The 16,202-nt window shown below is 56.1% G+C and overlaps 1 protein-coding gene across 1 annotated transcript in view; it reads left to right on the top strand.

The window, feature by feature from the left end:
• Positions 1-3,683, top strand: part of Grk1 (G protein-coupled receptor kinase 1) — a 10,902-nt gene extending 7,219 nt beyond the window's left edge. Inside the window, exons 5-7 of the mRNA XM_013022776.1 lie at positions 1,048-1,172; positions 2,280-2,481; positions 3,380-3,683. Of these exons, the coding sequence (XP_012878230.1) occupies positions 1,048-1,172; positions 2,280-2,481; positions 3,380-3,678 (626 nt within the window). The 3' untranslated portion in view covers positions 3,679-3,683. The remainder of the gene's footprint in view (positions 1-1,047; positions 1,173-2,279; positions 2,482-3,379) is intronic.
• The last annotated feature ends 12,519 nt before the right edge of the window (positions 3,684-16,202 follow it).

Below are 16,202 nucleotides of genomic sequence, written 5' to 3'. Positions count from 1 at the left end.
GCGTGGTGACTGTGATGCAGACGGTTGACACTCTTGTAGAGAGCCGTCTGCATGTGGAGACTGTGATGCTGACATCCCTTACTCTCCTGTGTAGAACTGTCTGCATGTGGTGGCTGTGATGCAGCCATTCACAGTCATCCTATAGGTTTGTCTTTATGTGGGTGACTTCGATGTAGACAGCCAAGTTGTGAACAGAGCTGTGAGTGTTTTCCCAGGGCTCACAGCGTTTTCCCAGGAAGGCTGTGCAGTGGCTGAGAGTCCAGGTGCTGCTGGGGTTGGGCGTATGGGCAACAGGAGCTGAGCCCCCAGCCTCTGTTACCTTAAGCTGGTCATGTCACCACAGGCCTCCTCGCCCTGTGGTTGCCTCCTTGTCCCTGCTGAGGGTCTCATGTGCTGAGCGTCACCTGCGGTGACTTTTGCACCAAGACTCAGCTGTAGCAAAGCCTCATAAGGTGTTAAGGGATGTTTGTGCCTGGAGACAGGATCTGGCCTCACCAGTGTCCCGGGCGCAGGCTCTGCCCTGCACCTGGCCCCTCCGGATTGCCTGGAGCACATGGGAGCCTTCATGGGAGGGGGCCTGGAGGGCACAGCACCTGTCTGCATCTCCCAGCCCTCGCCACACAGTGCTCCCATATTTGTCCTTGCACTCATGTTGCACGCACACCAACATGCTTCTCTGTGTGTGCATCACATGCATGTTGCATGTGTCCTGGCACACACGCCACACATGGTGCTGGTTGTTGTGTGTTTCACACTGTCCCTCAGTTTGGGGTGCTGGGGGGAAAGCGGGCCTCTCATCATGTGCGTGGAAGGGGGACTTTGCCCATGGGGGACACTTTTGGTTGTCACTGCAGGGGTGCTGTTGGTATTTAGTTAGAGGAGGACGGGGTGCTGCTCCGTGTCCTTCGATATCAGGGGATTCCTGTCTCTAGTAGCGGTGGTGCCGAGGCTCAGGGTGGTCACGGCAGGTCTCCAGCTGGGAGCTGTGGCAGGGCGACGTTCACACGAGGCAGCTGGGCCTCTGACTGCCATGTGTCAAATCTGCAGGTTTCATGGCGCCTGAGCTCCTGCGGAGTGAAGAGTATGACTTCTCTGTGGATTACTTTGCCCTGGGGGTCACGCTGTACGAGATGATGGCAGCCAGGGGGCCTTTCCGAGCCAGAGGGGAGAAGGTGGGTGTCCTTTGTGTGGGCCCCACAGGGGCACAATTGGCAGAGTTGGTCCCCACAGTGACTCCCCCTCGGGGCAGACCTGGGTGCTAGGATGTAAGGGCCTGTGGGGCACGGTGTCTCATCTGGGGTCTTGCTCCTGGGCAGTGTCCTGGCCCACGGGAGAGGTGTGCAGGTTCTGGGAGGTGTGGGTGGAGCCAGGGAGGGATTTTTACATTGCTCCACCCAGGAGTATGCACAGGATAGGCGTCAGCACACTGGGGTGAGCATGCGCCCCGTCCACGAGGGCAAGCTGCTTTTCCCAGGGTCCTTTAAGGGGGACAACGAGGGCCAGGGCCCTGTCCATCCTAGCGCTGGACACAGCAGGGCTCGGGACCAAGGGTGCCATCCAGCCCCTGACACACCCTCAGATGCGGAGATCCCTGGCTCGTGGGACGGCCTCAGTCAGGGCTCCTTGCTGCACGCATGTCCTCCTCTCCAGACCCCCAGAGCCACTGCCACATTGGGCATGGGCTGTCCTGAGGCTCTAGGGGGGAGGGGGACCTCGGGTGGCTCTGCCGCTGGGCTCCTGTACTCTTGTCATCTCCCAAGCACCCCACGCCACCCCCAGCCCTCTGGCCACCTGAACCCAGAAAGGTGTCAGTCCGTTACTCAAAATAAGGGAGCAAAACTGACTTCTTCCTCACCTACAAGCAGACCAGAGCCCCAGGACGTGGGCCTGAGGGGACCAGAGGCCAGGTGTCCAAGTCTGGGCTTCTGCTTAGTGTGCTGCCCTTAGACACAGCCCTACTCTAGTACAAGACACTGCTGTGAGGCCACCAGTGGGTGCTCTGGCCTGGGCCTCCTGGTGTGCCTGGACAGGCACTGGCCCGGCTCTGTAGCCTCTTCATTTCCTTCCTCTTCTTCTCCCCCTTCTCCCTTCTCCTTTTCCTCCTCTCCCTCCTCCTCTGGTACTCAACTCTGGCAGCAGGACGGGGTGGTGGTGGTTGTTGTTATTTGTTTGTCTTGAGGTCGATTGTTCCCTTCCAATACCCACCACCACCTGGGGGTCGCAGGTCAGAGGCCGCCAGGCCTGTCCCAGGCATTGCTTGATGTGTGTCCACCCTGCAGGTGGAGAACAAGGAGCTGAAGCAGAGGATCCTGTCCGAGCCTGTCAAGTACCCTGACAAGTTCAGCCAGGCCAGCAGGGACTTCTGTGAGGCGCTGCTGGAGAAGGACCCGGCGAAGCGCCTGGGCTTCCGGGACGGGTCCTGCGATGCACTTCGGGCCCACGCCCTGTTCAAGGACATCAGCTGGAGGCAGCTGGAGGCTGGTACGTGACCTGTGGGGCCTGCCCTGGCCAGCAGCCACAGGGGTGCTCGGGCACCCCCACTGCCCTCCGGCTGCCGCACGCCCAGAATGGGGCACTGAGTCAAGTGGGGGATATGTGTGTCCCTTGGACCCAAAGTTTGGGACCTGCTGTATTTCTCTTCCACAGCCTGCCCTGTAAAGGGGCCCAGAGCCCAAGCACGGCCAGGGCTGTCTGCTTGGGAAAAGCTTTCGCTTGTGCTGTTGTTGTGTCATCAAGACAGAAGCATGGGATGTCTGTGTGTCTGTGTGTCTGTTCTGTGCTGTGTGCTTGCCCAGGTGAGAATGTGTGTGCATATGTGTACAGGTCCATGTATTTGCACATGTGTGTGTATGCACATGTACCCCATGTCTCCGCATGGCCCGATATGTACCTGTGTGACCTTTGTGCTCGCAGGACAGGTGGTGTGCGCTGAGGATGCAGGCCGGGGTGCAGCTGCACACTGGGGCTTCCTCAGGACCCCAGCTCCTGGAGGCCCCTGGTAGCTGTGGGCACATCATGAAGGAAGCTGGCCCAACCGTGGGCAGCAGCTCTGCCCACCTGAGGCTGCGGAGAGGCTGGGGAGGCGTGTGAAGGCTGCTCCCCAGCAGGAAGTTGGGTCAGAGCTCTATCCCTGAGAAGGCTTTGGGGAGTTTGCAGAGCGCACAGGCGTGAGGGCGGAGGTTTATCCAGAAGGCTTCCCACACGGGCTCCAGGGTCACTTGTGGGTGGGTGCTGTGGGGTAGGGTGCAGTGAGCTCATGGCTGGCTCATTTGGGGGCACTGGGAATGGTAGCCTGGACCTTTGTGTGTTCATGGAGTTCATAGGCCCTGGGCTGGCTACTGCCCTCTCTTCTGAGCCCCCATCTCCCATCTCTTTGTAGGGATGCTGATCCCCCCGTTCATCCCAGACTCCAGGACCGTCTATGCCAAGGACATCCAGGACGTTGGTGCCTTTTCCACAGTCAAAGGTGTGGTCTTTGACAAAACGGACACGGAATTCTTCCAAGAATTTGCCTCTGGCAACTGTCCCATTCCCTGGCAGGAGGAGATGATTGAGACAGGGATCTTTGGGGAACTGAATGTGTGGCGCGCTGATGGGCAGATGCCGGATGACATGAAAGGGGTCACTGCGGAGGCGGCGGTCCCTGCTTCCAAGTCAGGAATGTGTCTGGTCTGCTAGCTGTGGTCCCCAGGGAGGTAGGGGACCATGCTTGGCAGGAAAGGGAGCCACATGGAGCTCGTTGGAGGAAAGGAAGCCATGTGGAGCTCATGGGAGGAAATGAAGCCATGTGGAGCTCATGGGCAAGGAAAGGGAGTATTGTGGCGCTCATGGGAGGAAAGGAAGCCGCGTGGAGCTCGTGGGAGGAAAGGAAGCCATGTGGAACTTGTGGGGACAATGCAGTTCCCATCAGCCTGTGTGGGTTACCTCCACACCTTTTGTGCAACTGCGTGCCCAGGGATGGAGCTAGAATCGCTCTGTGGGTGCAGAAGAGCTCGGCTGCCTGCCCCAGGCTAGGGGTGTTCAAACGTGTTAGTCTACTTCTGCCTGCCCATTTCACTCGAGACACAGATAATTCCAGATGGAATACGCCAATAATGTATAAATGCTCAAATGTGCAGATGTGTGGCCAGACCACGGCTTTGGAAGGTGTGGGCGCTGGTATGAGTAGGAACGTGAGCTCAGTGTGTACCTTCTCCACCACGCAGTACCGTGACTCCGCACCATGTCCCATAATACCCACACAGACCCCTCCGGAGGAGGCCTGATCCCTGTCAGCTCAGAAGCTTCAAATCTCAGCCACTGCCCCCTGGCACCTGGGCTTGGCGCCCACCCTGAGCCTGCCCTGCCTGGCCCTGGCTCTGCCCCGGAACTGGCTGCCGCCGCCACTCCAGACTCTCCTGAAGGATGTTGAGTCCTGCGGGGCACAGCAAAGATGGGACTGCCCTGGTCTTAGCTTGGAGCCATAGCATTCCCCAAGAAGTAGGAGACAGTAGTCTCAGATGGCCAAGGCTTGGTCCTTAGTTAGTACTGTGTGTGATATGTTTGATTGGCATCCTCTCCTCAGTCAGCACTGCCTGTGATAGATACCCAGACCTCAATCAGCACTGCGTGTGATAGGTACTCTCTTCTCAGCACTGCATGTGATAGGTACCTGGACCTCAGTCAGCACTGCGTGTGATAGATACCCAGCCCTCAGTCCTCAGTCAGTACTACAAGTGCTAGATGCCTGCTCCACAGTCAGTACTGCATGTGATAGGTGCCCAGACCTCAGTTAGCACTGCATGTGATAGATACCTGGTCCTCAGTCAGCACCATGTGTGGTGGATGCCAGGTCTTCACACTGTCCTTGAGCTGCTGCTCCTCCTTACCTGTGAGAGAAAGTGGACTGAAGCCAGCACATTTGGAAGACCGCTGGGGCCCACTGGCTCCATCTGGCTAGCTCCTGGGCAGAGAACCATGTCAGGCACAAATGCCTATAGGAGCATGTTGCTAATAACCCCCAGCCCACCCGTGTTGTGGAGGATTCTGGAGGTTTCTGCAGAGGAGCCTGTGATGGAGGACTGTGTGGAGTGATGCTAGACGCCGAAGCAGTCTCCTGGGAACCTGGTCTTTCTGTGCATCCGGTGCTGTAGTGTCTGGGGAGGCATCCGAGCCTCCCGGACCTTGGCCAGAGCCCTGGGTAACGCTGGGCAGTCCTGCAGCTGCTGGACACACGGTGCCCACAGGACAAACAGCGCGCTGTGTCTTCCTTTTCCATGATACTTGCTAGAGTGTTCCACATGGAACAGGTGATGGTGATACCTTTTACTCCATGAAGCTCAGGGAGATGTAAGAGATCAACTTTTGGAGATTTCTGGGCCAGTTTCAGTGTGCTGTGGTTTAGGGCCCTGGGCAGGACAGTGGGCATCGCAGGGGTCTCTCGGAAAGGGGGCTAGGCAGCCATGGTGGTGTTGGCAGAGGCCTGGCCCTGATCACGCTGGCCACTGTTGCCATCTGGACTGACTGGTGCTCAGGGTGTTGAAGGTAAAGTCCCCGTGGCGTGTGGGTTTGCTGACAGGCTCTCTGCCTCACCTGTGCTTGGGCAGTAGCCAACACAGGTCCTGCAGTCAACCTGAACCTCAGGCAAACAGTGGGTACACTAAATGTGTCCTCTGGAATGCTTGGAACACTTGTTTGTTTCAAATTCAGGTACAATTGGATGCTCTGGCCATTCCTTTTTCTGTAAATCTGGCAAGTGTACTGTGGCTAACTACCCACCTGTGGGGAACGTGGCTGTCGGGATCCTCTGGAGCATGGGAAGAAGCCACGCAGCAACTCACACACACACACACACACACACACACACACACACACACACACACACACACGTGCAAGCGGGTGTCACACATCCTAAAGCTTGGTCAGCAAGCACACAGGGACCCAGTGGTCCTGGCTCTCATTCTGAATGCAGTACAAGCTGGCCTTGTCCCTGGTTCCAGGGACACCTTGCACCTGCCTTCTGTCCTGTCAATATCCACTCTCAGAGCACTGACCTGTGTCCAGCCTGCAGAGTGATCACAGCTCCACACGGGCTGGGCACCAGTGCCTCCTGCCAGCTGGGTGGGGTGGGGTGGGGTGGGGCTGGGCAGAGCTGGCTGGGCAGGGCTAGGCTGGGCAGGACTAGGCAGGGTTGCGTGGGGGCGGGGCTGGGCATCAATGTCTGATGGGAGAAACTGGTGTTGAATGGAAGGGGGTGGGTTGTGGTCCTGTGTTCTTCTGGAGGCCTCCACCAACTCCTCACCCAGGAGGCTTCTCCAGCGATCCTGGGACCCTCCACTATGAGGTCTCTCAGGGAAAGTGCTCGACCAGACCCACAGGCGTTCTGTCTCTGCTGTCCTTCCTTGGCCTCAGCACCTGTGGTTCTGTCTGACACTGCATGCAGCCTCAGCTTGCCTCTCCGCTCCTGGCGGACACTGGCCCCTTCAGTGCATGGACAGCAAAGGCTCCACGATGGACGTTCCCGCACTGGGCAGCACACACTGGCCTGTGCTAAAGCCAGCAGGAGTCCTCTGCAGAGAAACCCTCCATTCCAGACCTTTATATCCTCAATGCCAGAAGCTCGCTACAGCCCTGACTCTACCCATGCTGCAATACACATTCATACACATGCACATGCACATACGTACACACATATACACCCCATAATACATTGCCTCGCATATTTGTATACATATGTACATGCACTCTGTGAACCTGCACACACCCATCCCTTGCTTGTTCCCCAGCAGGTTTCATGCTTCCATGGACCTTGTATGTTCTCAATTGTGGGCTCTGAGCCACCTGCACCTGCACTTCTACTGTATGCTGTAGCACGTCTTATAGAGATTCTCATGTAGCTCACGTTAGCCAGATAGGCCCGTGGTTTGTATGTGGAACATTCTTTCCTGCCAAACCACCTCACACTCATCACAAAGGCCTGCTGATGGCCATAGTGCTCTTCTGCAGAGTCCGGAGCTCTCTGTCTCTCAGGAGGCTGCCTCCGCTGCCCTGCAATTGGCTGAAGTGAGTAGGGCAGACATGTGGGCATTCCAGCAGCACAACAGTGAACAGGAAACTGTTCAGTCTGTCAGTTCACAGTTGCAGGAAGTCCTGGAGGTCAAAGCTTTTGCATCTGATGCTGTGGAGAAACACAAAGGAGAAATGGAGGCAGGTGGTGGTGCTGGGCACTGTGGCAGACCAAGTAGATGTGACCCCAGCTGCTTAGAGGCTGAGGGGGAGGGTCACTTGAGGTCAGCCTGTTACACCGGCTGTGTTACACCGGCCCCATTTGCCTCTTGGTCCTCAGCTAGACCAGGGTACCTCAAGTGAGTGGACTCCTTGTATCCTGCAACTCTCTGGCACCTGGGACTCCCTGAACCCGGGACTTCCCGCACCCCTCCTCCCCCATGGTGCCAACTCAGGAGCAGATGGATCCTCCAAGGCTCAGGCTTAGAGAACCAGTGTGTATCATAGACAAGATTCAAAATGCTTGCATTCTTCCCCTGCTCCTTGTTTCTGTGTGCACAGCCCGGTAGAACACAGGGCCTGGGGGAAGATAAGACCGGACTCTCCAGGGAAGGGTGCATGAATGCGCGAGGAGCTATGGCCATTGCGTTCACTCTCCAGTCCTGTGTTCAAGTTGTTTTTGGTTTTTACTCCTGTCCTTATCAAAGTAGTTCTCTGAAATGGAATTCTTTGATGGGCCTTGTCATGCTTCCCAACCCAGCAACACTGCGATAAGGGAGCTCAGCCTGAATTGTACCGCACGCCGCCTGGCAGGCGATGGGCTCCGTCCTTGGCTGTGGCTTGGCTGTGGTTTTGGCGTGTCTCCTAAAGGTTCTCATGTTGGGAGTTTGGTCCCCAGTGTGGTAACATAAGGCCTGGCAGGAGGTGATTGTTGGGGAGCGGGTGCTGCCTTTGTTAGGTCTAGGTCATTCTGTGGTTCTCAGGATGAGTTGTGTGCAGGGTGGGCTGACCCCTCGTTCCTGGCTTTCTGTCTCCCTGTGGGTCTTCCCTCCTGCTTGTGTGTTTCCTGGAAGCCACTGCCCTATGTATCTCTCACCAGAGCCCAAACAAATGGGGCCACTGGTCTTGGATGTCCAGCCTTCAAAACTGGGAGGCAATAAACCTCTTTTCTTTACGAATTACTTGGTTGTATTTTTTGTTATAACCATGGAAAGTGGGTCCACCATCACCTATTTTATTTTAACTTCCTATGAAGTAGATGTCTAGTTACTGACAAGATGGCCCACCTGTCCTTTCTGTATTGCCTGCCAAGTACGGATGAGGACCTTGGAGGATGACACGAGATGGAGATGAGAAGGTAGGGAGGGATGGGCAGAGGGCCAGGGTCCCGAGGAATGTAACGGCTGAGTGTCCTGAATGGCTGCAGGAGAAGCACGAGAGGCACAGGTATACAGGTCTCTAGAAGAGCTGAAGGACAGGGGAGGGCCCAGCCCACTGGGCCCACAAAGATGACCACCACCCCTGTTGTAGAACAGTGTGCTACAGGAGCACAGCAGGGGGTGGGGCAGAAGTGGGGCACAGTGGGAGCAGACGTGGGGCACAGTGGGGGACAGACATGAGGGACAGTGGGGGACAGACATGGGAGACAGCGGGGACAAGTATGGGGGACACTGGAGAGCAGATGTGGGGAACAGCGGGGGCAGATGTGGGGCACACTGGGGGGCAGATGTGGGGCACACGGGGGACAGATGTGGGGCACACCACTGCCCTGTAGTGGCAGGAGAGGTGTGAGGAGGAGCAGGCCCTTCCTGTACCCTTGCCAGTGGGTGGAACCCCACATAACCCCACTGTGAACAAAGGGTCTCCGCTGACCTGTAGGTGTCTGTGCAGCCCCTCCCCTCAGGGCCTCCTTCCCCGTGGCCTCACTCCCTGTGGCCTGCGTCAGAGCAGGACAACCTGGATCGATGCTCACAACAAGCTCTGGAGTCTCACATAATACCTAGCCTTGCCAGGATATGGCATGACACCACATTATCCTGAACAACAGAAAAGTAGCAATTTGAATGTAAAAAAAGGATGAACAGGGCAAACACCAAAACGGCACCTGACCAGGGCTTTGAAGCATTTCTCATGACAGTGCTTCAGGAAGCAACTACGTACAAAATGCTTGAAACCGGGCTGGGAAGGTGGCTCAGTGGTAGAGTGCTTGTCTTGCATGTATGAGGCCCTGGGTTCGATTCCTCAGCATCACATAAGCAGAAAAAGCCAGAAGTGGCGCTGTGGCTCAAATGGTAGAGCGCTCGCCTTGAGCTGAAGAGCTGAGGGACAGCGCCCAAGCCCAGAGTTCAGGCCCCATGACCGGACCCCCCCAAAAAAATGCTTGAAACCAAAGCAGAGAAAACCATGGCAGGAGATGAAAACTTTCACAGAGGAGCAAAGCAGCCCAGGCAGGGCGTCCTCCATCTCTGGAGGGCAAGTGCCCTGGCCTGGAAATGGAGGCCATTCTACACTTCCAGGAAGTGCTGTTCTCTTCCCCAAATCTGCATCACTTCTGTTTCTCAGTCTGTGTGGCTCCTGGGGCCTTCCCACAAGGTCCAGATCTGTGTACAGCCTGGTGTTGCCAGCACGTATGTGCACTCCACTGGCTCTCAAAGTATAGAAACACCAGTTAACGAGGCGCTTGACTGAGCAGAACTGGCTGCTAACCAAAGGCTGGAGAGGCCTGGAGGAGGAAGGGGTATCCTGGGACCTGTGGGAGAGAGCTCTGAGGGTGACGTGTGCCTGAATGCGGCCTGGGACAGTCACTAGCCCATCTCCACCCTTCAGCCAGAAGCTGTTCAGATACCTTGCACAGCATGGCTGATATTCCTCAGGAATAGGGGTGTCTAGCTAGGAGATAAATTCTTTTCTAACATGTCAAGTGGTGAATTGTGCTACAGAGAATGGAGAGCAAGGAGGGAGGTTTTGAGCTGGGTCTCATGGGGTACGCACCATGGAAAGCCCCCTTCCACTCGGGGGCAGCAACCCAGGTGCTTGTTGGAGGGTCCCCGGGAATGCGTGTCCGCATTGCCAAAGAGCTTCTCCTCCCCCCCCCCCCCCCGCCGCCTCTCCCCCCACCTTAGCTAGTCTGGGTGTGAGGAGGTCTGCAAAGCCCCACAGGTGTTCTAACCTACAGCCTCATCATCTGGATCAGGATGGGCTTGGACTGTGAGCGCGCAGACGTCCATGCCACTGTGCCCAGCAGCTGGTGCATATGACTGCGGGGCCATTTTTCCAGAAGCTTCTGTTTGGTGGACAATACTGGAGAGTAGGAAGCAGGAGCCATGAGGACCAGCAGTACCTCAGGACCACGTCCAGCCCTGTGGGCCTTTCGGTTTTCTTAGGCTTTGCTCCAGGGTGGAAATGTGCCCCTCCCTCAGCACAGGCCATCCTCGGTTGGCCGTAACCAGGTCCTAGGCAATGCAGGGCCTTGCCTTCTCCACCACCCCAAATCAGCCATCTTGGAACATCTTGCGCAGAAGGCCCTGAGGTGCTGGGAGTGATGTCCGGCCATCTGTCCAGAGCCCACTGCCAGAGTTCTGTGGTCAAAATGCCCCGCAGAGCTGACAGCCCCTATCTGCAGCTGGCAGGGAGCTTGGTGTCTCCCAGGGCAGGGTCTGGGAATGGGTGGGAGCTCTGGGCAGGGTCCAGAGCCCACAGACAGAACCAGGAACAAGGCTGCAGTCCTGGCCACTCACACACCTAGATAGGTCTCTTGAAATGAAGCTTGTGGATGGCTCAGTGAGGAAAATCTCCATCTAAAAACGTGAAATTAGAACAGCACGAGACAGATGTGATCCAGAATGAGCCAACCACTCAAAACGAAGGTGAGGACATTTGAACTGATGCTCTGAAAACAAACCTCAGGTAAACGACTTTCACCAGACACCGTGCTTCCCCTCCAGGATGGACGCATCGCACCGCCCTGGCTCTCCAGGGAGCTAGAGACCTCAGGCTTCCAGAACAGTTGCATGGTCACAACGCAGGGCACACAGGCCTGGAAATCTGAAGATGTGATGCGGAGCCCGGTCTTGATTCGGTGAAAAGTCACTTCAGTGCTCAGTTCTGATCTTCCTCTTCCTTTTCGGAGTGGAGAGGCTCAGCCCTGCCTTGCCCACCTGCCTTGCCAAAACTACACTAGGAGGCTCTGTCCAGTCAATGACCTCTGACCTCAGCAGGCCCAGCCAATAACCAGCTCCAGCCTCACCTTCCCAGGCTGGGGTGAGTGACTGCTTTTCCTTTTTTTTTTTAATTGTGAAAATACCGTACAGAGGGATTACAATTACATGGGCAAGGTAATGAGTACATTTCTTATCAAGCATTGTTGCCTCCTCCTTTGTTTCCCCTTCCCATTCCTTTCCATCTCCACCCCCTCCCCCCCTCCCCCCGGCCAAAGTCAAAAAGTTCGTTTTTCGACATAACGTCTTGTACATCTCATTGTTGCAATGGGTCCACCTTTTTAAGTTACGACGTTCACTGTTCGTGACGCTTCAAGAAATGCCACTAGCTGCTGAGGAAACAAAATGCCTTCCGTGGGAGATAAACCCTGTGTAAAAACGTTGGGTTTCAGCGTCCAATCTTTCAAACACACTAACAGGCTCTGTTTGTGACAAACATGTTTTGCAGGGAAAGGAGCCAGGAGGCTGGGGTCTGCCTCTCTAATTTAATCACTGATCGTTATAGCCTGCAATGACAACCCCAAAGAGAAAGACATCATCCCTGATCCTATAAGCAAAAATGGATGCTTGATAGAACTAAACAACCAGCCCCCATTCCCATCTAAGGCAGTGCCCACGTCTTTCCGGCTTTGCCCATTTCTAAGCCGGATGGTTGAAGGCAGAGGCTGAGGCTAAAGCCTCTGGTAGCTGTGGGTGAGGCAGCTGGAAGCAACGTGGCCGGCGTGTGCAGGGTCAGACCTGGCGCATGCCTCCACCATCTGGTCTCTTTGCTGCGGGCTGCATCCTGGGGCCTCCGGGTAGGTCTGGTTTCAGGGCCTGCCAGGCCTCTACGTCTCTCCTTTCAGCAGCATGGCCGGGCAGCCGAGCCCTGTGCTTCCTAGAGTTTTTGGCTGAAACAGGACATGTTTGGCAAGCTGGTGGTTGCCAGATTCAAGGCTAGGGCAGTCCTCCTTGCTCCAGGGTGTGGGGTGGGTGGAGTAGGGGTGTCACACTTCTCATGGAGACCTGAGGCCCCCCGAGGAAGGGGGTGCTGAGCCTTTGCTGTTCACCTCAGCAGCAGATGGCTCGCATGGATGGTGTCTGCAAAGGCTGGGCAAAGGCTGAGTGTCACTGGGTTTAAACATTCATGAACCGTGAGGCCCTCCCTCGCCTCGTCTCCACACTCACCTCCCATGGCCCGAGCCGGGGGCGGCCCACCGGCTCCCTCCTGCCTCACTCTGAATTATTCATCTCCCAGCATCATGTCCCCAGGATTGGGTTTCAGGAGAAGTTGAGAGTTGACAGCTGGTAAGCCTCTCAGGGCCAGGCTGGTACACCGGCTGTTCCCACCGCACACTGGTCGTTCCCACCGCACACCAGGTTATTCCCACCCCTGCAGGGCCATTCTCACCATCCCAGGCTGCTCCCACTGCACAAGGCCTGGATGCTTGCCACACAGGCACTGGCAAGGTGATGCTGCTGTTTGTTTAGAGCATGGGGTGCAGATTCATGTTTTAGTCTTGTGAACACGTCTGCTCCCACCAGCCTGTGTCCCCTCTGTCAGATGGCTGTGAGCCCCACAAGTCTTCACACGCTGAGTAGCAAGGCCAGGCTCAGGGCTGTGTCTCCAACATCCCCAACTGGCAGGTAGCAGGAAGAAAGCTTTCTGGATCTTCTTCCTTTAGCACATTCCTTGTCTCCTGTGTGACTCCATCTATGGAGAGGGACACGAGGAGAGCACTTCAGCAAATCTGTTCTATTCAGAGGGGTGCAGAGCATCACCCTGACCCCGGCCACCCTGCCTCCACCCCGCCAGGCTGCTCTTGCCCCCTGCCAGTCCCTCCGCAAGGACAAGGTGGTCCTCCCTGGCTGAGGCCAGGCTGCACCTACTGTTCTGAGTCTGACCTGCTCCTTTCCCCGTCACCATCCCCTCGTACCACATACCCAGTTCCTCTCATTTCCTGCCCTGGGAGGTGGGAGGTGTGACACTCATGGCTCAGGCTGGTGGCCTGTGGCTGGGGACGGCATACACTTCTGGCAAGTCTTCCCGTCATTGGTTTCTCCAGAGCCTAAAGCCTGAACAGCAACGAGAAGAGGGAAGACAGGCTTCACAAGCAGCAACGCAGTATGATGAAAACCAAGATGACTCCCCTAAGCTGGAGGACAGAGGCTCGACTAGTGCCTGGAGCAGGGGCCAGCCTGTTGTCCAGCCTGCTGGGACTGCAGGGGCCACAGGGAGACATCAGGAAGCCATGCGTGGACCTTCTCACCCCAACCACCAGGACAGATCTGTCCAGGTCTGACTCTGAGCCAGTCTGTGTGCCTGGGTGGGTGTGAGTGTGAACATGTGTGTGCATGTGTGTGTGAGATGTGTGCACATGTAACCTCTGGGAGCAGAGTCCCCATCAAGGTCCTGATCACCCCAAGGGGCTGTGGTACCCACAGTCTCCCTGTGGGTCTCTGTCACCTCAGGGTCACTGTCACCTCAGTGTCTCTGTCACCTCAGGACCTCTGTTACCTCAGGATCTCTGTCACCTCAGGATCTCTGTCACCTCAGGGTCACTGTCACCTCAGGTCACTGTCACCTCAGTGTCTCTGTCACCTCAGGTCACTGTCACCTCAGAGTCTCTGTCACCTCAGGGTCTCTGTCACCTCAGGATCTCTGTCACCTCAGGGTCTCTGTCACCTCAGGATCTCTGTCACCTCAGGTCACTGTCACCTCAGAGTCTCTGTCACCTCAGGGTCTCTTGTCACCTCAGGATCTCTGTCACCTCAGGGTCTCTGTCACCTCAGGGTCTCTGTCACCTCAGGTCACTGTCACCTCAGGGTCTCTGTCACCTCAGGTCACTGTCACCTCAGGGTCTCTGTCACCTCAGGGTCTCTGTCACCTCAGGGTCTCTGTCACCTCAGGGTCACTGTCTCTTCAAGGTCTCTGTCACCTCAGGGTCACTGTCACCTCAAGGTCACTGTCACCTCAGGGTCTCTGTCACCTCAGGGTCACTGTCACCTCAGGGTCTCTGTCACCTCAGGATCTCTGTCACTTCAGGTCACTGTCACCTCAGGGTCTCTGTCACTTTAGGGTCTCTGTCACCTCAGGATCTCTGTCACTTCAGGTCACTGTCACCTCAGGTCACTGTCACCTCAGAGTCTCTGTCACCTCAGGCTCACTGTCACCTCAGGATCTCTGTCACCTCAGGGTCTCTGTCACCTCAGAGTCTCTGTCACCTCAGGGTCACTGTCACCTCAGGTCACTGTCACCTCAGGGTCTCTGTCACTTCAGGTCACTGTCACCTCAGAGTCTCTGTCACCTCAGGGTCTCTGTCACCTCAGGGTCTCTGTCACCTCAGGCTCACTGTCACCTCAGGGTCTCTGTCACCTCAGGGTCTCTGTCACCTCAGGATCTCTGTCACCTCACGGTCTCCGTCACCTCAGGGTCTCTGTCACTTCAGGTCACTGTCACCTCAGGATCTCTGTCACCTCAGGTCACTGTCACCTCAGGATCTCTGTCACCTCAGGGTCACTTTTACCTCAGGGTCACTGTCACCTCAGGGTCTCTGTCACCTGCTGTTCTAATTGCCTTCTGCAATATGTCGTGATCTAGGTGACGTTCTAACAGGCAGGTCTGAATGACTTCACGTTGCCACTCTCTAGTATCTTCCATATAAAGGCCATTCAATAAATACTTGTCAGCCGATGAACTGAAATTAAAGATGAAATTAAATGGCAGCATTCACATAGATACACGATGTTAGATCAGACCTGCCTGGTTTTATATCCTGTTTTTGTTCCTGACCAACCATTGGTCTTTGGAAACCCCACAAGTCTGCATGCTTCAATTTCTCTATGAGAGAAAATGGTATCACATCGTGAGGATTCAATAAAGTACTATGTGGAAAGTGTGGTCACAGTGTGGGGCATAAGCAGGCCCTGGGTTCGGGCTAGCTGGACCTCAGGGGTCTGAGGTCTGTGCCGCTGCCAGGTCCAGCTCTGTACCTGCAGAAGCCCTGCTTGTGTGCTGGGCCCTCATCCCCTGGGACTGTGAGCTCTCCCAGCCCTCAGAAGGGCTTTGGGAGTGGAGGCTGCACACCAGGGGTGTCATAGGACTCTGGCTTCGTCTCTGTGCTGTGCCCTGGTATGTGCCTGGGGTGCTGCTGCCATCCCTGGACTTCGTCCAGTGCAGGAGAGACTGAAGGCTTGCTGTTATATAGATTGCACTTTGCAGACATGCTGCTTTCGGCTTCCTGGAATGCTGGTGCCAGGCTGAGGCTGGATACTGTGAGGATCATCTTCAGAGATGTCTGGCTTCAGGAGATGCACCATTGAAGGGTCTGGGTGATCTGATGCTCGCAGCTGGGCCAGGCTCTCTGGAGGAAGTTCTCAGGAGCACTGGATAAAGCACGAATACCTCACCAGAGCCCATGAGCAGTTTTTGTTTTGTTTTTTGGTCGGTCATGGGGCTTGAACTCTGGGCCTGGGCGCTGTCCCTGCACTCTTCAGCTCAAGGTGAGCGCTCTACCGCTTGAGCTACAGCGCCACTTCCAATGAGCAGACTTTTTGAGACGAAGAAGGAAACCATCCACCAGTTAGGGTGGGTTAGCCCCACACTCAGACACAGGGAGCTCACAGACTTCCCTCCAGGAAGCTTGCTTGGGTGTCTATTCACTTCTTGGTCATGGGGCAGAGCTCAGCAGTGGAGACCCTATCTGGAAGTTCCAGATCTGACTGTCTTGTCCATGTCTGTGGTCTCCACATGGGGCTGGTGTTGTGCAGATCACAGGGAAGCTCAGAAGCACACCTGGGCCAGGAGAATTTGCTTTCCCATGAGGCGTGTGGTGTTGCCGGGGCGCCATTCCACCCTGTAGACATTGCTGTGGATTCTGCAAAACACCTGGTGCGGTTCCTCTCCCTGGAACTCCAAGCTCAGGCAACTGGGCATCTGCTGCCCACAGAAGGCCCAAGTCCCTGCCACCTTCCTTTCCAGCAAAGCCCCCCTGCTCCCCGCAGCCTCTCTGGACAGCCTTG

Source organism: Dipodomys ordii, unplaced genomic scaffold, assembly GCF_000151885.1.
Source record: "Dipodomys ordii isolate 6190 unplaced genomic scaffold, Dord_2.0 Scaffold64, whole genome shotgun sequence".
NCBI classification, from domain to species: domain Eukaryota; kingdom Metazoa; phylum Chordata; class Mammalia; order Rodentia; family Heteromyidae; genus Dipodomys; species Dipodomys ordii.
Note: the sequence above shows the minus strand (reverse complement) of the source record. Positions and strands in the feature narration are given on the sequence as shown.